Here is a 22425-nt window from a genome sequence, read left to right as displayed (position 1 = left end):
AGGGCAGGCTTGCGAACAAATGAGGGAGCTGTGTATGTGTGCGGGGGAATCCCAGTGGTGAATGAACATGGAGACTGAATTCCCCTCTCTCCTGCAATGAACCGGTCCTGGAAATCAATTTTATTCTGCAGCCTGTGTCCTACAGGAGGTCTGACTAGGTGACCTAATGGTCCCTTGTGGCCTTGATGGATCAGTGAAAGGTCCCCTCAGTGCAGGGAGGGGAGGTTTTGTATCTCACAGAAGGTCCCAACCTCTCCCACCTGACCGTCAGAGCTTGGCTTCCACATTCAACAGGTGACAAAGAAGGAGTTAACAAGGGTGAGTGCAAGAACCCCAGGCCGGCGACCAGCCCAGAGCACAGGGGGCAGGACTGAGCTGGTGGGCGCAGGCTGGCGTGAACATGAAGGCGTTCTGCAGTGCTCTGCTGGCTCTGTGCTGGGCTTTCAGGGTCGGGGAATCTCGAGGTGAGTTTCAGTTTCTTTTCCTCTTCTTTCCCCCCTGCCCGTTTTATCATCTTCCCTCCCCTCCTTCCAGTCCCTTTACTCTTCTCCGTTCCCTTTCCTACTTTCCCCCTTTCCTCTGCTCGACTGCTCCCTCTGCCATTCCAGAGGAGTATGTTGGTGACTAGACTGACAGGCAAGAGGGTGATTGTTTATGTGAATGGGTGGTATGGTAAGTGGATGGACTTACAGATGGGAGGGTGCATGGCTGAATGGAGAAGTGGATGGATGGATGGATGGATGGATGGAAGAGCAGGAGAGTGAGTAGATGGATGGATGGACAGGTGGGCTATTGGGCAAATGTGTAAACAAGCTGGCTGGTGAGTAGGTGGATGAACTGGAGGTGCAGTGCAGGGATAGACAGACCCCTGAAGGAGAGTGGAGGGATAGAACGATACGTAGATTCAGGTGGGAGTGTAAGTGAACAAATATCCATTTGGAGGTGTGGACAAATGGGAGGATGACTCTGTGAGGTCGGTGTGAGAGAGAGACAGAGAGGAGGGGGGAAATGTGAAGGGCAGGGAGACAGAGCAAGTCACCAGTGTCAATGTCAAAGGCCCACGTCTAGGGGTGTCCATCCCTCTGAACCACCTTAGTTCCTTCTTTACCGCTGCAGAGAACAAACAGGACCCTCTGTCATGTCTATTGACTGCTCCTGTTTCTAGGATTAATCTCCCATCTGTGCACAGTTAGAGCTAGTTCAGGGGTGGGCAAACTTTTTGGCCCAAGGGCCACATGTGCATATGCAAATGGTATGGTGGGCCATGAATGCTCACAGAATTGGGGATTGGGGTGCGGGAGGACTCTGGCTGGGGATGAGGGCTCTGGCGTGGGGTCAGAAATGAGGAGGTCAGGGTGTGGAGGGAGCTCCGGACTGGGGGAGGGGGTTGGGGTGCGGGCTCTGGATGGGGTGCGGGCTCTGGGGTGGGGCTGGGGATGAGGGGTTATGGGTGCAGGAGGGTTATCTGGGCTGGGACCGAGGGATTCGGAGGGTGGGAGGAGGATCAGGGCTGGAGCAGGGGGTTGGGGCGCAGGAGGGTGTCAGGGGTGCAGGCTCCAGGTGGCGCTTACCTCAAGCAGCTCCTGGAAGTAGCAGCATGTTCCCCCTCCAGCTCCTACGTGGAGGTGCAGATAGGTGGCTCGAAGCACTGCCCCGTCCGCAGGCGCTGCCCCTGCAGCTCCCATTGGCCGCGGTTCCCAATGGCAGCTGAGGAGCTGGAGCTTGGGGCAGGGGCAGCGTACGTAGCCCCCTGGCTGCCCCTATGCGTAGGAGCCGGAGGGGGGGCATGCCGCTACTTCCAGGAGCCACACGGAGCCACGGCACGCACAGAGCAAGGCAAGTCCCGGACCCCGCTGCCCGTCGGGAGCTCAAGGGCCGGATTAAAATATCTGAAGGGCTGGATGCGGCCTCCGGGCCGTAGTTTGCCCACCCCTGAGCTAGTTGTTTGTTGCTTGTTCTAGGTCAGTGTACCTTAGAAAGGGAGGAATTTCTCCAAATTCCTCAACGTTCCCTCTGAGCCCCTGCTGCCCCAGCTCTGCACCAAGCCCAGACCCCGTACAGATCCTAAAATGGGTTTCAGAGGAGGTGCCTCATGCACATCTCTCTTTCCAGCGGTGGATGTGCATGTCTGATGTCTGCTGTGCTGGGTCAATCACACTCCCCAGCCCAATGTGCTATTGGCAGGGCTTTCACCTCTCACACACTAAAGGAAAGACACCCAAGTCTCCAGGCCTATCTGACCTCCAAGACTCTTAAGCTATGTGATCCATTCTCAGGTCCAAATCCCATGCTCACACCAGGACAGCCCTCTTCATTGCCAAGTCCTTCACTTGGGCCTTAGAGGCATTTTGTGGCATGGCTTGACATCATATGACATGTCATATAGTGCATTACTGCGAGCGACACCTCCTGAAATAATGCAACAATAATAAAGCAGTTCAGGAGAAGGAATGAAGGCAGTTGGTGGGCGCACTCCCGTATGCAGAGGAGGTCGTCTGACCAATGACACTGTGAGGACGCTCATGCACCCCCCAAGGACGTGGCTTTCAACGAGGGTTCTGTGTGCTCACCACCAGGGCGACTCCCACAATGCAAATCAGAACTGCCAACCCCCAGCGTTCAGAAATCAAGGGTCAGGCCTAAAAAATCCTGAGAGTGACTTAAATATCATGAGATTTGAATGAGAATACAGCTGGGGGGGGTTGATTTGTCATTTGGTGTTGGCGTATTTAGGGCTCATCCTTCAAGCTTCTCTTCCCAGCTGTGTAGGTCAGACACTTACTTTTTGTACATGAAAAGTGAGAGTCTCGGGTAATAACCTCAATGCAGATGTTGGGGCTTTAAGAAAAACACTCAGTAGTCTGAGACTCATGATAGATTCACACAAGTTGGCCAGACTATGAATGCACAGGGACGATTCTCTCATTACCACAGCTCCTGGTAAGTAAACCTCTCTTCTCCAGCCTCTGGATTGTGAGCATCGGGGAGCGGGAGGTTTTTGTCCATGACATCCCTGACACGTGAGCTAACTGACATGCGAGGGACTCCCAGGAGAGTTTTCCCATTTGTGCCCCATTTCGCCATCTTTGCCCTTCCCGCCATGGCAGTGGTGTGCACATCCCATTATTCCTCACTGCCCATCTCTATGACCCACCCGCAGCGTTGTGCTTTCCTTCCCCCTGCAGAGAGCCTCCCGATGCAGAGCCTGCGTTGCTACAATGACTACACCTCCCAGATGACCTGCACATGGCAGGAGTGCACAGTGGCACGTCGCTTCCTCAATGTGACTCTTTACCATGAGGACAATGCAGACAAGTAAGTGCCTGACCCCTGCTCTGCTGCAGAAGGACTCAAGAGGCCTGTGGCTGCTGAACCTAAGAGGTGGAAATGGGAGGAGGAAAAGGGATCCGAGCTGACAGCCAGGCTTTGAGGAGCACATGGACACCTGTGCTGGCCCTGCTGAGGGGTGGAAGTTGGAGACTCTTTTAGGTCTGCATTTGTAGGATGGGGAGATACAGGAAAGTGCGCTGATCAGTTTATTTTCATTACTTTTTCTATCACTCTCCCTTGGTTTTTCTGGGGGATCCCAGGTGTGAGTGATGGCAGGGCCTGTTAGCTTACCGTACCTGGAGTGAAGAAATAGGCATTAGAGTACAGCTGGGTTGAGGTTCATTCATCAGCAGAAGAGAGAGGGATGGTTCCCCACTCCCAAACTTTCCCCTGGATCTTCTTTGTTGCATGGTCAGAAGGAACATAGCTCTGGTGAGGTCACATCTGCAAAATAAGGATGGGTGGAGAGACTGTGAAAAGAGAGAAGTGGTTATGCCAAGTTGTGCAATCGGGTTTCTGCCCAGAGTTACTGGACTGTGTACCTCCAGTATCTGCCCACCACATCTGTTTCCTTTCGAGAGGGGAACTGAGCCATCAGGCCTGGAGGGATGTGGTGGGCAGAGAGAGAGAGGAACAGAAAGGGAGATGTGGAAAGCAAGAAATGGGGAGATGGGGAGAGTAAAGGTCAGGGTTTAGGAGTGGGGGAAAGTGGTGGGGAATAGGAAGGTATCATCTCTATTGCCTTTTCAGGAAGAGATGCTGAAATCATTAGTGGCTTGATCCCATGCCTATTGAAGTCAGTGGAAGGACTCCCGCTGACTTCACTGTGCTTTGGATTGGGACCTAAGTGAGCCCATCACCCCAGGAAAAAGAACCCGTACAAGGACTTGACTCTTGAGAGAATGCTCTGGAGTCCAATCAGAAGATGAGCTGTGAGGATGGATCCTGGGATGAGCGTGAACTAGTCAGACAACATGGACACTAGTGCCAGCAATATGCCCATAAAACACAGCTCTCTACTTATCCTTCACCGCACACAAGCACGCCACTACCACCAAGACAGCCCAGTGCTTGGATGAGACCAGCTCATGGGTAAAGAACAGCTGGCTGAAGCTGAACCAGAGAAAGATAGAGGTGAAGCTGGTGGGCAGAGGAAAGCATTTTGAAGTGTTTGCAGCCACAGTGCAGTCTCTTTTGGCTGAAGTCACATACCCACAATCAGTCAGTTCAGTCCATCATTGAGGAGTACTCTTGGATTCCTCGCTGACCCTAAGCTCTCACATAGCAGTGCCAGCAAGTAATGCTTTTTATCATTTCTGGTTGGCTGGGGGACTCGGTCCCATCCTGGTGGACCTGGCTTCAGTTATTCACACCTTTGTCACTTCTTGGCTGGACCACAGCAAGGCAAAGTACCTGGGCATGAAACCTTCAGTGTGTAGGAAACTCCAGCTAGTACAGAACACTGCAGCGTGTCTCCTCAGCAACACAGGCTATCGGGAACTCACCACCACTGTCCTCCACTAGCTTCCCACAGAATTTCAAATCAAGTTAAAGGTCTTGTCCTTATCTTCAAGGCTCTCCAGGGTTGGGGCCCAAGCCATCTAACGGGCCATCTAATGTTCTGGGACAAAAATTGTGGTTGACAACTCCACTCCTCTCATCTGTGCTGGAGACAGAGCTTTCTCAGGGGCCAGTCTGAGACTGTGGAATCAACTTCCATGGGAACTTAACAACAGTCACAACCTCACACCTTCCACTCCAAGTGCAAGGCAATCTCTTTGACATGCCTTTGCTAATAGAAATACACAGCAACGTGTATATTTAAAAAAAATCCCTACCAACACAAGACACTGCACTTCACATGCTTTTCCCCCTGGGGACAGAATGAGACCCACCCACAGATGACAGATGTGAAGTCACATTGCTTAATGATCTACTCGAAGGTGCTCAGATGCTACGGTGATGAGTGCAGCATAAGAATCTATATAGACTAGAACAGAATGTGGAGAAGGTTTCAGGAGCCTAATTTGGGATTTTCTATCTGTACCTAAATCAGCTCCTCCTCACCCTCTTTCTCTGCACATAGGAGAAGCACACAGATCCCATGTGAGCCTCAGGGAGCCGAGGGGTTGCCGATCTGCCAGGACTCCTGTGTCTGCTGGAGCTGCCACAGGAACAGCACCACGTTTGCTATTGGGCTGCGCGACAGTTACACTTTCAAACCCGATCGGTTGCTGCAGGCTGAGCTGAACGTCAGCCTCTTCCAGAATGGTAAGGGCAAGACACCACCGCTCTCTTCTCTCCAGGAATATTTGAGATCCTTTGAAATTAATACTTCTTCCTCTGCCCTGATCCCCTAACCCTAGTCAAGAATCCTGAACGCTAACCTTTAACCTTACTTCTGCATGTCAGCCTATTATCCTGCCAGGAATAGTTCCATTTCCATTGTGAGGCCTGTGTTCCTGTTTCTCACTTAGAGGATGACGGATGGATGGATTCCTTCCTTACCAGCCTACAATGGAAAAACCGGACATATTCCTCCCAGTTGACCCACCCTCTTGCTCTGGCCGAGTGTCTCTGCCATTAGGAAAAAACTGATCTCAAACAAACCTTTTTACTCAGAAAAATATTCAGTAATATGTCTTCACCTTTAAGTGAATACCGCACTCACGTCCCTATTACCCTTCTGTTCTGTTCACCACCATTTTCACTATGGCCTTGGCAATTCTACTCGTTACACTGCCAAGTGCCAACAGGATAAGTATTAGACAGGCCCTCTGCCCACTCCCCATCCCCATCTACCAATAACCGCAACCTGTGTTGTCCCTTCTCATTTCCAGTCCAGCCCCTCCCACCTCAGAAGCTCTGGATCAACATCACAGAAGCAGGTGACTTCTTGCTGTCCTGGGAAGCAGCTGAAGGGACTAATGAAAGCCACTGGGTGCATGATGAATTGGAGTTTGAAGTGACCTACAGGAGGAAGTGGGAATCCTGGGAGGTAGGCATGAGATGTGCTTAGGCATTGGCATCTGCTGTTCTTGGTTGCACCTTTTAGAGGGTAGAAAACAAACCTTTGCAATCCTCTGAAACCTGCTTGGCTGCTGCTGAACCCAGCCGATCCTCTGAAACCTGAATGGCCCAGACGGTGGGTCCGTGCACGCTGCAGCTAGCTGTGTGTGCATCTTACAAACCCTGTGCCGTCCGGCCTTGGCTAGTCATGGCCAGAGATCTAGCAAGTAAAAAGCAGCCTCTGCACTATGAGAGCAATGAGCCCTGCACAAGCAGTATCTGGCTCCACTTCACCCCAGGATCACAGCGCTGGCTGTGCTTGGCTAAGCAGAATTGCCCAAGAAAAGGATCCTCCCATGCCTCTCTAGCAAGTCTCTCTCTCTCTCTCCACCACCCCTGACTCCTCACTGTCTCTTCCCCACTGACAGAAATCTTCCTCGGTGTCAGTCGCAAACTCCTCCCATTGCCTGTTGAGGCATGATGCCCTGGTGCCAGGCAGCACCTATGAAGCTCGTGTGCGATCCAAGCCGAGCCAGGGTGCTGGTTGGTCTGGGCAGTCCAGCGAATGGAGCACTGCCGTGTCCTGGAAGTCCCAGGAAGGTAATTCAGGAGGCCGAGGGGCCGTGGGGGGAAGGAGGGACGTGATGAGATGCTGGGAGCAGAGGGATATTGTGCTTCGCTTCCAGAGGATTTGGGGGCTGAGCTGATGACGTTGGAGAATCTCTGGAATTTGACGAAAATGGTCCAGTTTCACTGGTGTTCTCTTATTTGAAGTGAATTTGGTGTCACTGACAGGTACCAGAGCAGTAGCTGCGGAAACTTCAGTGCTCTGGTTAGTCCCATGGCACAGGTACCAGTCCCAGTACAGCACTGGCAGGGGCAGTACAAGCTCCTTATACACACTTCCCCTGCCATTGCACCTGAAACCCCTCGCCTTGATGGGACCCTTCTAGGTGTGCTCAGTATCCGGCCTCTCAGCAATAGGGCCAGTGAGTGCCAGTGGAGATAGTGGGTTTTGGGATGTGGGCTCAGGAGCGGCCAGTTTCTCTGTCTCTTGCAATACGTGGATTGTATCTTTTGGATGAATGGACCAGCATAATGCTCTGGGCTCTCATAGAAAACCCTGAAAATAGAGGGCATCGCTATACTACTAAATGATGTTGACCCAAGTGACGTTGGCATACAGCCTCCTCAGTAATTAAATCACATTTGTGTGTCCACACTATACTCCTTGTGTTGGTGGTGCACATCCTCATCAGCAGTGCTTGCATCGATGCAGAGAGCAGTGCACCATGGGTAGCTATCCCAGTGTGCAACTCGCCACCATCTAGCACAGGGTGTTTTGGGAAGGTTTTGCAATGCCTCCTGGGGCCAAAATGAGTGGCACAGTGGTGACTGGGAACATGATTTCAACATCCCAGAATGCAGTATTCTCCATCCCATAATTTCATCTGCATCCCATAATGTTCTGTGTCCTCAACCTACAGCATGTGTGCCAAAGGTGGCACGTGAGCTGATTTTTTTTAATGGCAGGGTGCGGGTCCCAGCCGCTGCTGAGCCCGCTGCCAGCCTGGGGTTCCGTTCACTCAGCCAGCAGTGGGCTGAGCGGGGCCGGCAGCGGGCTGAGTGGTCTGGGGTTTCGTCCGCCGGCTCCTGCCAGCCAGGGTCCCGGCCGCTGGCCCACTCAGCCTGCTGCCAGCCGGGGTCCCAGCCGGAACCCCAGGCCAGCAGCAGGCTGAGCGGGCCGGTGGCCTGCCATTAAAAAAAAAAAATCGGCTCACGTGCCACCTTTGGCACATGTGCCGTAGGTTGAGGAGCCCTGTTCTAGTGCATACAGTGTATACTGTGTGTACTGTACCTTATGGTAATTTTCACTATACATGATTTTCCTCTTACGCGCTGACCTTAGAACCTAACCCCTGCCTAAGATGTGACTCCACTGTAGTGTAAAAAAAAAATTTGGGGCACCGCTTTTTGGCCTAGTTTGCCTAGTGGTTACACCGGCCCTGCATCCGGCCCTGCTAACTTGAATTCATTCAAATTAGTCAGAAGATCTCTGACGTGTTCTTTATTTATTCTGATCTGCATCCCTTCCTCTTTATTATCTATGGTAACTTCACTAGTCATCCAGTCACATGTTATTTTTTGTGAAAGACTGAAGCAAAGGAAGGCATAGCTGCTCAGTGCCTACTATCTTCCATTACCAGCTCACCTTCTCCATTGAGCAGCAGGCCCACATCATCCCTGATTTTTCTTTTTCATCTGACACATTTGTAGAACTCTTTCTTGTTGTCTCTAACATGCCGTGCCAGATGTAACTCATTCTTGCCTTGGCTTTCTTGATTTTGTCCTTACACACTCACACTATTCCCATGTAAACTTCCTTGGTGACACGGCCCTCCTTCCATTTCCTGGATGTATCCCATTTGGTTTTTAGATAGGTAAAAAACTGCTTGTGCAGCCACATTGGCCTCCTGTGGCTCTTCTTATCTTTCTTCTGCATTAGAATAGCTTGATGTTTAGCCTCTAATATTACATCTTTTAGGAATGGCCAGCACGCTTTGGCTCCTTTTCTTCCTAATTGGTCTTTCCATGGGATCTGGCTAACTATTTCTCCAAGTTGGTTGAAATCTATCTTTGTGAAGTCCAGTGTTCTTGTTTGGCTGTTCTCATGTCCTCCTTTCCTTAGGATCTTGAATTCTATCAGATCATGATCACTTCCCTCCAAGTTCCCGGCCACCTTCATGTTCACAACTAATTCATCCCTGTTGGTCAACACCAGGTCCAAAATGGATGACCCCCTAGTTGTTTCTTCAACTTTCTGAATCAGAAAGTTGTCCCCTACACATGCTAAGAATTTGCAGGACATATTATGTTTCGCTGTAATAGTCTTCCATCAGATATCAGGGAAGTTAAAATCCCCCATTAATATTAGCTCATGTGTGTTAGCTAATCTTGTTACCTGCTTGTAGAATGCCTCATCCACTTCCTCTTCTTGATTTGGTGCTGTATAATAGACCCCCACCATAACATTGCTACTCTGCTTTTCCATTTTTATCCTCGCCCAGAAACTCTCAGTATGTTTGCCATTCACTTCCTCTTGGACCTCAGAGCAAGTGTCTACATTCTTGATATACAGCACAATGCTGCCTCCTTTTCCACCCATACCTATCCTTTTGGAACAAACTATATCCCTCTAATCATGAGAGGTGTCCTACCAAGTCTCTGTAATGCCAATTAAGTCATAATTTTCTTCCTATACCATGACTTCCAGTCCATCCTGCTTATTCCCCATACTCCTTGCATTGGTATACAGACATTGAAGATATTTTGCAGACTGTCCTGTTGCTTTTTTTCTTGCCTTTTTAATACAGTTGTGGTTTCTATGATAATTCCTTGGAGGCTAGATTACTGTGGGACATAGAAAGAAACACTTCAAAGTTGTTGACGGCATTCACGGAGCAGCTGCAGATGATGGAGAGCTGGTTCTGGGTCTGAGAAACAAGCATTGACTGGTGGGATCACATTGTCATGCGGGTTTGGGATGATGAGCAGTGGCTGCAGAACTTTCGGATGTGCAAGGCCATATTCCTGGATCTATGTACAGAGCTCGCCCCAGCGCTCCAACTCAGAGACACCAAAATGAGATCTGCATGGACAGTGGAGAATAGGGTGACCAGATGTCCCGATTTTATAGGCACAATCCCAATATTCAAGGCTTTGTCTTATATAGGCACCTGTTACTCTGCACTCCATCCCAATTTTTCACACTTGCTATCTGCTCACCCTAGTGGAGAAGTGAGTGATCTCAATGAAAAAAATCCCAATGGTTATAGCTGCCTGCTGTGTTCTGCATAATATCTGTGAAGCAAAGGAGGGAACGTTTCCACCAGGGTGGAGGGCAGAGATAGAATAGATGTCTGTTGAGTGGTGTGGGAAAATGTCCTACCGTGGTGGAAGAAATAAGGCAGCCCTCCCCAGAAACCTTCAGCAGGGGATTGCAGACTTCCTCAAGATCATTATAGAGGATTCCTGGGACATCCTAGTGCACATAAACAAACTGTTCTGTGGGGACCCTTCTTCTTAACTCTAGAGGGGGATGAGAAGCGGATAGCAACACTACCTCTGTTGGTTATTTCACTACCTCTTCTAGCATAAGTAAAAAAAGAGTAAATCAACAGATGTGTCCTGCTACTTCGGGGGTTCCAACCCAACAATTTCAAAGCAAACTGCAGCCTTACCAGAGGTTCCTTCCCCTGCATCAGACTCACCTCTGCTGGACTGTAAGGACTGGCTGGGCTGCACAGGACTCAAAAACAGGTCCTGACTCACTGTGAGGCTGGAACCCCCAGACACCTGTTCTCCATTCTCCTCCTTCTCTTCTTCCTCCACCTCCTCTTCACTGTTCATAGCAGGGGCCTGTGACTCGGGCTCCTCTGAAATATCCACGGGACTCTTGGGGGTGGTAGTGGGGTCTCCACTGAGGATGGCATGCAGCTCTTTGTAAAAATGGCAGGACTGCGGCTACACACCAGAGTGATTGTTAGCCTCCCTTGCCTTCTGATACACCTGCCACAGCTCCTTGGCTTTCACACCGTGCTGCTGCTGGTCCCTCCTGTAGCCCTTCTCCTCCATGCCCCAAGTGACCTTCTCCTAGATGTTGACATTTCTATGTCTAGCTCAGAGCTGTGCCTGCACAGTTTCTTCTCCTGACAGACCCAAGAGATCCAACTCCCTCCCCATCCCCAGTATACTCCAGGCAGGAGCGTGTCTGTAGCATGTAGCCAGCATGGTCAGCAGGGCAGTTGCTAGGCGTGCTCTAGAGCTGCTAGGTGAGCTCTCCAAGCCGGGCAAACAGGAAATGGAACTTCAAGAATTCACAAAGCTTTAAAGAGGAGGGGTGGCTTCCTGTGTACCTGGCTGCTGAGCAATGGAGTTCAAAATGGTGACCAGAGTGGTCAAAATGGGGCATTGTGGGACACCTCCTAAAGACCACTAATGGCTGATGTAAGTAACGCAGTGTCTACACTGACAATGCTTCGACCTAACTACATCTACCTAAATTCTATGCTGCCCATGGAGGTGGAGTTATTAAATCAGCATAGCAGGTGCTTTAAATCAGCAGGAATGAAATTTTAGTGTAGACATTTACTTAGTTAGGTCAACGTAAGCTGCCTTACATCAACCTAACTCTGTAGTGTAGACCAGGTCTAAAAGTATTCCCTTCTTCCCTCAATGTTACAATCAGTCCCCGCTCCACTGTCCTCCCCATCCCTCCCAACCCTGCCCCTCCCAGAGCTACACTAACCACTGGCTCCTCACTAGGGGATGAGGCTCAGCCCAAGAACCTTCGCTGCCTCTTCAATGGGGTTGATCGGCTAATGTGCAGCTGGGAAGTGAGGAGAGAGGTCACCAGCTCTGTCTTGTTCACGCTCTTCTACAGAACCCCACCGACATCAGAGTAAGTGACCTGCCCATGGCAACGTATGCCTGTCCTCCTGTATCTGACTATCCCTCCTGCTCACTCAGGCCTGGCTGCTCTCTTCCCCAGAGAAACAGAATGCTCTCCAGTCCATGAGAAGGAATTGCCTGGCAGCCACTACCTGCTCCACAGCTGTGAGATCAATGTCACCAACCCCAGCAGGCTGAGCCAGTACCTCATAACTGTCCGGCCCAAGGAGGAGGAGAAACTGATTCAAGCCTACAAAAACAGTGAGAGCCCATTTGGATCCTCTGCCCAGGGTTATCTGGAGGTTTCTCCTTAGGAAACGCTTGGGTTGGCCGAGGTGGAATGGTTAACAAAAGAGCTAGACAGTGATGTGTGGGTGGGACAGAGGGCTGGTAAAGGAAGCTCCCAGCACTGGAGCTCCTGACAGGCACCGACAGAGCACTGCTGCGAGGAGGTATAGAATGGGTGTGTGGAGATGAGATGTGTCAGATGGGGGCACCACTATTAGCAGTCCTTGGTGCTAGTCTGCTCAGGCAACAAGTTTCGCACCCGCATATCCTTAGTCCTGCCCACAACCCAGAGTGGGAAAGGGAATGGGCAGGAAGATAAGCTGGGAGATGGATGCATGTTCTTAACGCGTTGTTTGTGTTCCAGTCAAGCCGCTTGCGCCTATCAACGTAACAATGACAAAGATGCAAGACCAGGAGTATGAGCTGAGATGGACAAAACAGATCCTAAGCTATGACCATATTGGCCAGAGATATGAATTCTTGTATTGGAAGACTGGTGACTCCTTGGAGGTAGGTGATGGTACTGCTGGGAGCCCAGGACTCTGCCAGGGAGGTGGGTGGATGGGACAGAGAGTTCCTCACCCCTCCTCCATCTCTTCTCCTCTTCTCTTCCCAGAATGCCCAGATTGTAAACATCAGCAATGACAAGCCTCCCTTCATCATCACCCTGCAGATGCTGGAGCCCTCCACACACTATAGGGGAAAAATGCGGGCGAGGGTGCACTCGGATAGCTACAAGGGGCCCTGGAGCGAGTGGAGTGAGGACTGCACCTGGGAAACTGAGAGTGGTACATCCCAGCTGGGCTACTGGCTTGGGGCTTTGGGGGAGGGGGTCAGTTCCCTCCCTAGAGAAACGGGTCCCTTGGCTGGAGTTTCAGGGAAACTGAGGTTTCATACACTTACTTAAGCAAAGAGCCTGACCAGGGTCCCCTTGGTACCTGGCTGCATGCTTCAGATCACAGAGAAGGAGTATAATTGGCTTATCTGAATGGGATCCCAGGGCTGCCATTCTCCATGGGAGCAAGAAAACTATATGAAAATCAGGGGCTGGAAGTGGATGCACTAGGTGAGGAGGGAAGGGGGCCTCCACAAGGAAGATTAGAAGCATGAACTGCCTACATTGTCAGAGTGTCATACAGCGGATTTAGTTCCATGATTCCCAGGAACATTAGGGAGGTGTGACATTCCCCTCTGGTGTTATATGGACTGGTGATCTGCTAGGTCACTCAAATCCTTGACTCTGGGAGCCAGCCTTACCCTGTTCTGCTGTGAGAACCCCCACTCCTGGGCTGTTCACACACAGCCTCTGGCATGTAAGCTGCTCCCAGCTACTTGCAACCAAAAGACACTAGTCAATATCTCCGGTCCCAGACACAACCCTAGGAACCTCCATCTTGCAGTGTCCAGTTATGCCCGCTGGATGCTGCAAGCTTATATGAGTTTGTCAATTTAACAAAGAAATTGATATGTACCAGGCTTGTTTTCCCAAGGGGAGACTCTGACATGGTTCAAACCACACACACTGCTTCAGGTAGAATAAACAAACAGATTTATTAACTACAAAGATAAATTTTAAGTGATTATAAGTCAAAGCATAACAGGTCAGATTTGGTCAAATGAAATAAAAGCGAAATGCATTCTAAGCTGATCTTAACACTTTCAATGTACTTAGAAACTTAGATGCTTCTCACCACAGGCTGGCTGGTTGCTCTTCAGCCAGGCTCTCCCCTTTGATCAGCGCTTCAGTTGCTTGATGTGGTGTCTGTAGATGTAGGTGGAAGAGAGAGGAAGAGCATGCCAAATGTCTCTCTCTTTTATCATGTCCTTTCTCCTCTCTTGGCTTTGCCCCCTGCCCCCCCCTTCAGAGTCAGGTGAGCATTACTGAATCTCTCCAACCAAGGTTGAGCAATTCCCCTGGTGTGGCCTCATGCAGGTGAGTCACTGCATTGTAGCTCCCTTGCTGGACAATGGCTGTTGATGGGTTGTTTGACACCCTGCCCGGGCGCTGGTTACTTTCCTTGCTGTTGCCTCTGGGGAGCTAATATCTGGCTGATTCTCCTAATTTATAGCATGGTTTAGTGACAACCATATTACACAATTATAATAACTTCATATGCATTAATGATATTGTGACAGACCCAGACCAGTGGGGTACAGGAGTCTGGTAGAGGGCAAATATACTGGTCACTGGATGAGTAGTTTTCTGTTCCCTGAGTGACCAGAGCAGGGGCTGCACTAGAGTAATCAGGAACCTGCTAGAACCAGTTAAGGCAGGCAGGCTAATTAGGACACCTGGAGCCAATTAAGAAGCTGCTAGAATCAATTAAGGCAGGCTAATCAGGGCACCTGGGTTTTAAAAAGGAGCTCACTTCAGTTTGTGGTGGGAGTGTGAGGAGCTGAGAGTGAGAGGGTGTGCTGCTGGAGGACTGAGGAGCACAAGCGTTATCAGACACCAGGAGGAAGGTCCTGTGGTGAGAATAAGGAAGGTGTTTGGAGGAAGCCATGGGGAAGTAGCCCAGGGAGTTGTAGCTGTCATGCAGCTGTTACAGGAGGCACTATAGACAGCTGCAGTCCACAAGGCCCTGGGCTGGAACCCGGAGTAGAGGGCGGGCCTGGGTTCCCCCCAAACCTCTCAATTGACCTGGACTGTGGGTTCTTCCAGAGGGGAAGGTCTCTGGGCTGTTCCCCAACCCACATGGTGAATCTCTGAGGCAAGAAAATCCGCCAATAAGCGCAGGACCCACCAAGATAGAGGAGGAACTCTGTCACAATATACATATATGGATAGAGAAATGACCTTTCCCCTGATACCTTACAAGGCATGCTTTATACGTCAGATCACGATTATATGAAAATGAGGAATATGGGGGTTACAGCATGCTCCCCAAAGGTATAGAATGTCACAGGAGGGTCACATGACTGTAATCTTCCCCAAGTTGTATGTCTGCATTGCAGCCTTTGAAGTTTCCAGGTTACTACCTTTAAGAGGAACCAGGCAGACTGGATCCCACTGGTCAGGCTGAAAATGGGGCTGGAGGCCAGTGAGAGAAGTTCATGGATCTAAGTGGAGGGCTGGAGAAGGGAAGGAATGATCCATGTTAGAAGGTAGAAAGGGATCAATCAGTGGAGCTGGTTGAACTGTTCATTCTGAACAACATTTTCATGTCTGTGAAATAAGATGGGCTCTTTGCAACTGATTTTAAGCAAATCTGTCGGAACCTACAGGGGTTTCTCTGGTCATTCAGAGAAACGTTGCTTCATGGGTGTGTTGTTCAGCATTTGGAATTCAGGCTGTGTGATTGGTCACTAGGTATCATGGTGCGTTTCCTGGTCCCTGATTGGCTTCCTGAACATGTACAAACAGGAGAGGTGACTGAATAGGCCTTAATAGTGAATTTCCAGACTCTCAAATGTTTGTGTTTCTTGTACATTTACACTTAACTGCAAGTCTTTTTTTGTTGATATCTGCGATGTTCTTGTAAGGATCTTCACCTGGACGTTACTGATCTGTTCTCAGAGGGTTGGTCTACACTAAAGCTGTAAGTCGACCTCAGTTACATTACTTCAGTTACATAAATTATGTAAATTACGTAACTGAAATTGATGAAACTTAGGTCAGCTTACAGGAGTGTCTACACCATAGAATTATAGGACTGGAAGGGACCTCAAGAGATCATCTGTTCCAGTCCCCTGCACTCATGGCACGACTAAGTATTATCTAGACCATTCCTGACAGGTGTTTGTCTAACGTGCTCTTAAATATCTCCAATGATGGAGATTCCACAATCTCCCTTGGCAATTTATTCCAGTGCTTAACCTGTGCTTCCTAACCTGACAGTTAGGAAGTTTTTCCTAATGTCCAACCTAAACCGCCCTTCCTGCAATTAAAGCCCATTGCTTCTTGTCCTATCCTCAGAGGTTAAGAAGAATAATTCTTCTCCCGCCTCCTTGTAACAACCTTTTATGTACTTGAAAACTGTTATCATGTCCCCTCTCAGTCTTCTCTTCTCCAGACTAAACAAACCCAATTTTTTCAATATTCCCTCATAGCATGTTTTCTAGACCATTAATCATTTTTGTTGCTCTTCTCTGGACTTTCTCCAATTTGTTCACGTCTTTTCTGAAATGCGGAGTAGAGCAGAAGAATTACGTCTCTAGTCTTGCTTACAACACTCCTGCTAATACATCCCAGAATTATGTTTGATTTTTTTTTTTTTTGCAACACTGTTACACTGTTCACTCACATTTAGCTTGTGGTCCACTATGACCCCCAGATCCCCATGCTGTGTCGACAGGAGACGCTCTCCAGCTGACTTACCGTCTGCCTCTCAGGAAGGCGGCGTATAGATGTCGACGGGAGAATGCTTTCCCATCGACTTAGCAGATCTTTACCAGACCCACTAAATCTACACCTCTACATTGATTGCAACAATGCTGATTTAGCCAAGAGTATAGACAAGCCCTCAGCCTGAACTTCACTTTAACAAAGTTCTTTGCTCTGGGAATTTCTTTAGTTTTTTTTTTTTTTTAAATAGCCCTAACATGAGACTGGGGAGAACAGGGGCTTGAGGATCATATCCCCTTTAGAACTGGGTGAGTATTCCATGGTTTAACAGACCTGTCAGTTAGGACACGTGACTTGATAGGCAACCTACATTTTCCTGACCTCAATATCATCCCTCAAGAGCATCCAGAATGTAAGGTTTGATATAGAATGAAGCTATTTTCTGTTGCTGTCTCTTTATCTCTCTCTCTCTCATTTAGCTGCCTCAGCCGGGTCACAACTGATTTTCCCATTGCTGGTCCCAGTCTTCATCATCATGCTGATAGCCTTTGGCTGGTGTGGTTATAGATGCCTACTCACGTAAGTCTGCACTGGGAGTTGGAGATACGCCAGACACATTGGTAGAGTGAGTGCAGGGAGGTGCTGCATGGGTACACCCCTATCCTTGATCTAGGGCTTAGTTGAGCTGGAGATATGCCTGGGGTGCAGTGCAGAGCTCTCTCCATGTCAGACAGCAGTTTGAGTGTAGGGCCATGGAGTTTCAGGACCTCTGTGTTGGCAAGGGGGCCCAGGGTAAGGCTGTGTGTCAGGTGTAGCCTCCCCACAAGAGAAGTGACCCTGCAAACTCTGTCTTATTACAGCAAGAAGAAAAAATGGGAGGAAAAGATTCCAAATCCTGGCAGGAGTCAGCTGCTCCAGAGCTACCTCCAGGTAAGAGAGAACTGAGCTTTCCCCTACTACACTTTGGCCTACTCCAGCTGTAAGAGTATCCCGGCCCTCTGGTCAGATGACTTGACAGAGTCCTCCCCTTCTGGCCAACCGAGTTCTTTACCAAGTCCAATAGAACTGTAAACAAAACAAAACCCTCAGCCTGGCTGGGCTCAGCTGGCCACCTCGGCCTCACAGGCCTGCCTCCACTACAGCTTATCCCCACAGCTTGTCTCCAGGTCCTGTGCTTTCAATAGCGCCGCTGTCCAGGGGCTGGCACGCTCCTTCCCTCGCTCAGGGGCTCAGGCAGGTTAGTGCTTTTCAGGGCCCCTGTCTCCTGTCAGGCTTCCCACTCACCCCTGGAGTAGCCTGTCTGCTCTGCTCTGCTCTGCCTCCTCCCTCTCAGGCTACTTCCGACCTCCTCTCCCCTGGGTCTCCTTCCTCCCACTAGCCTCACTCAGCTCTTTATGGCCACAAGCCCTTCTCTTCCCCACCTGGGCTTTATTTCTAATTAGGCCTGGCCCATCCTCCAGGTTCAAGCAGGCAGGTTAATTGCCCTCTCAAGCCTTTACCCTTTCACGGCACATGTGGGGTAAATACCCCATTACATTGTCTGAGGACACTGCTCATCGGTGCATCGGAGAAGCCCAGGAGATAGCAGTATTTTTGTCACTGTGTTTTACCTTATGCTTGTGAGCGCCCCCTCTCTGGCCGATACATGATGGTAATTATTCAGTTTTGAACAGGGCAGCGCCCACCTATCGCGGGTGCCCCCTTCCTGGTTGTGTGTGACCCTGCTTTCTTTTCAGTTCTTACAATGGCGTGGTACCTGCCTCTCACGAGCACCCCCTACCCCCGGCCGAGTCACATGCACTGTCCCCACTTCGGGGTATACAGTCTCTAGTTCTTGCTCATGGCCGTGGTATGGGGCTGTAGAACCAAGGCTTCCTCCCAGTGGCACTGCCTTCTTTAACAGCCCAAAAGGGGCCCATCTCGATACCCTTGGTTAATGTCTTTTTGGCAGCTCTCCCTGGGCTTAATCTTCAACCAGACCAGCAGGGCCCCTCATGATACCCTCACCGGGTCTGGCTAGGTTCTGGGCTCAGTCTGCCCGCACTGAGCTGCCCATGGTCCTGCTGCTCTTCCTGCCTAGGGTGACCAGATGTCCCGATTTTATAGGGACAGTCCCGATTTTGGGGTCTTTTTCTTATATATGCTCCTATTACCCCCCACCCCGTCCCAATTTCTCACACTTGCTGTCTGGTCACCCTATTCCTGCCAGCCATGCACCCACTTCTCCCTCTTCAAGCTCCTGGCAGCAACTGACTGCTATGCCCCTGCTGCTTCCTTTTATATGGCCCTTCTGCCCCCGATTGGTCACTCCAGCAGCCCCTCTCATTAGCTGCTCCCCTGCAGCCACTCTAGACTGCCTGGAGGACTTCTCCTCTGCTCTTTTTTGGGGGGTGGTGAGGCAGGGCCATGAGGCCTCCAGCAGGGGGCCTCCAGACCTACTTCCCCCATCAAACCGCCACTCCCCAAGAGCAATGTTGCCCCCAGGAGGGGTTAAAGTGCTACCACACACTGTGGTATCTCCACTACAGGGCTTCTGGCTCCCCTCTGCCCTTAGGGAATCAATCTCTGTGTGCCAGGAGTGCTATCTGCCCTTGTCTCTTTTCAGAAAATACCGCTCGGAATTCCATTGCCGAGCAGCCAGCTGGACTTTGGCAAGCAGAGCCCTTCCGAAAAGATGGATGTGGCCAGCTGCATCCAAGTGCTGGATGGGTGAGTGGTCGGTGCACTGCTCACTGGTGATACTCTCCGAGACGTTACTTGGTGATGGTGACATCTCAGTTCCTGTGGGTGGCTGATCCCATCAGGCAGGGGTGGCAAATGTAACTGGTGTGAATGATAAACCTTGGCACATCCTCCACATGCACATCTGGAAATGTCAATGGATGGACTTGCAGCCCCTGGTCTCCCTGGCTCCCTGGAAACACCAGTCCCAAACCCTGAGCCCTTCCTCCCTGATCTCTCCTTCTGGAAATGGGCTTGCCTCAATGCCCTTGATTTCCCAATCAGGAAATGGAGGTGGATAAGCACCCCCAGCACACAGATACATACACACCCCCTCCCCCACATGCTCTAACTCCCTGTCATCTGGAAGTGAGACCCTCACCACTCTTGGGGCCAATTCTGGCTCTGGCAGCATACAAGAGCCAGTAGGAGCTGCAATAGGCCAGAGGGTAATTCATGCAATGCAGAAGTGTGGGGCCAATGTAAGAAGCCCAAGACTGCCCTCCTCACAGCTCCTGGTGTAGGGAGGTTGTGCTGAGGCAGGGTACCCATCATGCTCTATGCTGTGAGGGATTCTGGGTTAAGAAGAGTAGCCTGAGGAAGGCTGTATTCAGTTAGAATAGCCTGAGTCCCAACTTGGAGACACTTATAGCTGTACTCCTTCTCCCAGGGCTTAGAGGGCCGCCCCTGGCCACCCCAGCCCCTGGCTGCCAGCACAAGCCCCGAGCTCCAGGCCACCGGAAGGAGCTGAGCCCCTGCCAGCTTCAGGGGAGAGGGGGAGCGAGGGCACGGCCTCAGGGTGGAGCATGGGCGAGGCCACAGCCTGGGTTAGGGTAGGCTTAATCTCCCCTGGCCTTTGATACCCGCCGCCCATGGGTGGGTGCCCAGCCATCACTGGTCACTTTTGGAAAGCGCAGGCCATTATTTGTATTTGTTTGAACCCCCATCTCTCCTTGCCAGCCCCCTCCCTTTCGCTAGCTTCTACCTCAGTGGCTGTAAGCTCCTTGGGGCAGGGGCCATGTCTTTTTACAATCTCTGCCAAGTGCCAGGCAAAGGTCTGGTGCTATATAATGTGGGTGGTGGTGATCACAGTCTCTGTAGGGTGATGTGCTGCTTGGGCCCCTTAGACTCAAGAAACACAGAAACTGCCAGACTGGGTCCAGCCAATGGTCCATCTAGTCCAGTATCCTGCCAGGAACAGATGCCGGTGCCAGCTGCTTCAGAGGAAAGCACAAGAAACTCTGCCATAGGCAGTTATGCGATAATCTGCCCCAAGGGAAAGATTCTTTCTAACCCCCAGAAGACCTTTCTCCCAGGGGGCCCTCAGCTCCACTCCCTGTCTGTATGTGATGTTCTCTGCAGGGTGACATCTCTGATTCCTCTTGTTTCCCCCTTGCAGACCGATGAAAGTTAGTTCAGCAGAGCTCCCTGAAGCCGTGGCCGATAGGAGGATGTGCGTCCTTGGTGCACTGGACCCAGAGAACCCGTATCAGACTCTTGAAATGACAACTCCAGCTCCACATCCTGCAGCCCTGGCTGGCTGCCATTCAAGTCAGGGCACCAGTCAGTCCTTGTCGCCAGCCACACTCCCCTGGAGGAGCAGTGCTAAGGTCACTGCTTCTCAGGCACCCATGTCCTGCTTTGACTTTAATGGTCCATACTTGAACCTCCCCCATGGGTGCTCTCTGCCTGACGTTCATCAGGACCGGGAAACTGCCCCACTGGGAACCAGGGGGAGGCTAGCGTCCCTGGAGTATGTGTCCCTACCCCAGGGGGCCTCTTCCCAGACCCTGCTGGTGGGGGAGGAGAGAGAAGCAGCTCAGCTCCACCCCGTCTCGCTTCCTGCTCAGAAAGAGATGAAGCAGCCCCTTGCTGGAAGGCAAGAAGGGTCACAAGGCCAGCCAGCAGGTGAGGAAGTGGCACAAGGGGACACCGAAGGTCAAAAATCACAGATTGCTGCCATCTTAAACAACTCCTGTCAGAAATGGCCAGTGGGATACGTCACCACGGAAGGTCTGTCACTGATGTCAGCAAGAGATTCTGCCCATCTGTCCCCTGCACTGGCCCCGCCGGAGGGAATGCTCACTGCTGCTGCCATGTTGTCATCCAACCCACAACTGCCCCATGCCACGGAGGGCACCCCTAGCCCTGAGTTGGGCCCTGAAAAACCTGGTGTCGCAGTCCCAGTTCCGTCTCCAGCATCAGCCAGTCTCTCTGGATTTGAGAGCTATGTTATGTTCCCCAAGGCACTCTATGGTACCCCAGAACCCATCAGTTTTTCCCCACCCATCCTCTCAGAGGGGGTTGATTTTGCTAAAGCAGAGCCTGGGCAAGAGGATAATGTGGTCATGTTCAACCCCGACGGCACTGGGCCAGTTTTTCTACGTCAGGTGGGGGAATACTGCTTCTTTCCTGGCCTCAAACCTGGTGAGAAGACCCCCGTGGGTGAGAAAGACCCCCTGGCTGCTCAGACATCAGAAGCCAGACAGGCATTTGGAAAGCTGCCCTGTGATGGAGGATCTGTCAATGGCAAGCGAGAGCCTGCACTTCACATGCAGGCCATTCAGCTCTTCAAAACCCTGAAGTGTGACGATTACTTTGTGTTGCCTCCATGGGCAGGACAGGAACCAGCAGTCAGGGCCAAGGAACTGTGCTAGCGCTGTGAGAGGACTGGTGAGGGCAAGAGAGCAGGTGAATGGATGAAAAGTCCCCCACTCGAAGCATGTTGCCTCTTCTTGTCATCACTGTTTCCCCTCCCGAACCCAGGCAGGAAAAACACAAAGGGCAATTCTTCTTCCCAGCCCTCCTTCTTCCAAAGTGGGTGGCAGATGTCAATCAGCACATGTCCTCCTCAGCTGTATCAGTGTACTTGGCTAGAGAAACCAGGAAACCTATCCCCCATTGGAGAGATCTGCTCATTACACGGAGCTCTAGTCCTCCTGCCATTATCATGTTAGTCTTGCCATGCTTCTGCTGTAGGGTGACCAGACAGCAAATGTGAAAAATCGGGACAGGGGTGGGGGGTAATAGGAGCCTATATAAGAAAAAGACCCAAAAATCGGGACTGTCCCTATAAAATCGGGACATCTGGTCACCCTATTCTGCTGCAATGTAATGTTGAGTTCAACACAAACTTCACGGCATGAATGATCAAATGTCATGTCATGGATAAGATTCTGGTGCAAGCACCTGGAATGAAATGCCTCGCATTCTGAAAACAGATCTAGGTTATTTAGAGAGACAATACTCATCCAGAAGAATTGGTGTTGGAAGGATGTAGATACCAAGGAGGGATTGGAATTGCTAAGGATGGGACAAGGTGGATCGGAGTAAAGGGGTGA

At 50.8% G+C, this 22425-nt stretch overlaps 1 protein-coding gene across 1 annotated transcript; it reads left to right on the top strand.

Moving 5' to 3' along the window:
- Positions 1–400: 400 nt before the first annotated feature.
- On the top strand, positions 401–21741 carry LOC135872952 (cytokine receptor common subunit beta-like). The gene is made up of 13 exons (XM_065397405.1): positions 401–464; positions 3186–3315; positions 5417–5601; positions 6171–6328; positions 6768–6939; positions 11665–11800; positions 11891–12051; positions 12443–12588; positions 12695–12866; positions 16843–16942; positions 17224–17293; positions 18969–19072; positions 20484–21741. The coding sequence occupies exons 1-13, from the start codon at positions 401–403 to the stop codon at positions 21739–21741; spliced, it is 2856 nt and encodes a 951-aa protein (XP_065253477.1).
- The last annotated feature ends 684 nt before the right edge of the window (positions 21742–22425 follow it).

Source organism: Emys orbicularis, chromosome 1 (genome assembly GCF_028017835.1).
Source record: "Emys orbicularis isolate rEmyOrb1 chromosome 1, rEmyOrb1.hap1, whole genome shotgun sequence".
In the NCBI taxonomy this organism is placed as follows: Eukaryota; Metazoa; Chordata; order Testudines; family Emydidae; genus Emys; species Emys orbicularis.
Note: the sequence above shows the minus strand (reverse complement) of the source record. Positions and strands in the feature narration are given on the sequence as shown.

Excerpts from the sequence above, each read along its gene's own strand:
- LOC135872952 (XM_065397405.1), top strand. The coding sequence starts at position 401 with ATGAAGGCGTTCTGCAGTGCTCTGCTGGCTCTGTGCTGGGCTTTCAGG. Across the intron at positions 3,316-5,416 it reads CATGAGGACAATGCAGACAA|GAGAAGCACACAGATCCCAT; the intron begins GTAAGTGCCTGA and ends CTCTGCACATAG. Across the intron at positions 12,867-16,842 it reads CACCTGGGAAACTGAGAGTG|CTGCCTCAGCCGGGTCACAA; the intron begins GTACATCCCAGC and ends TCTCTCATTTAG.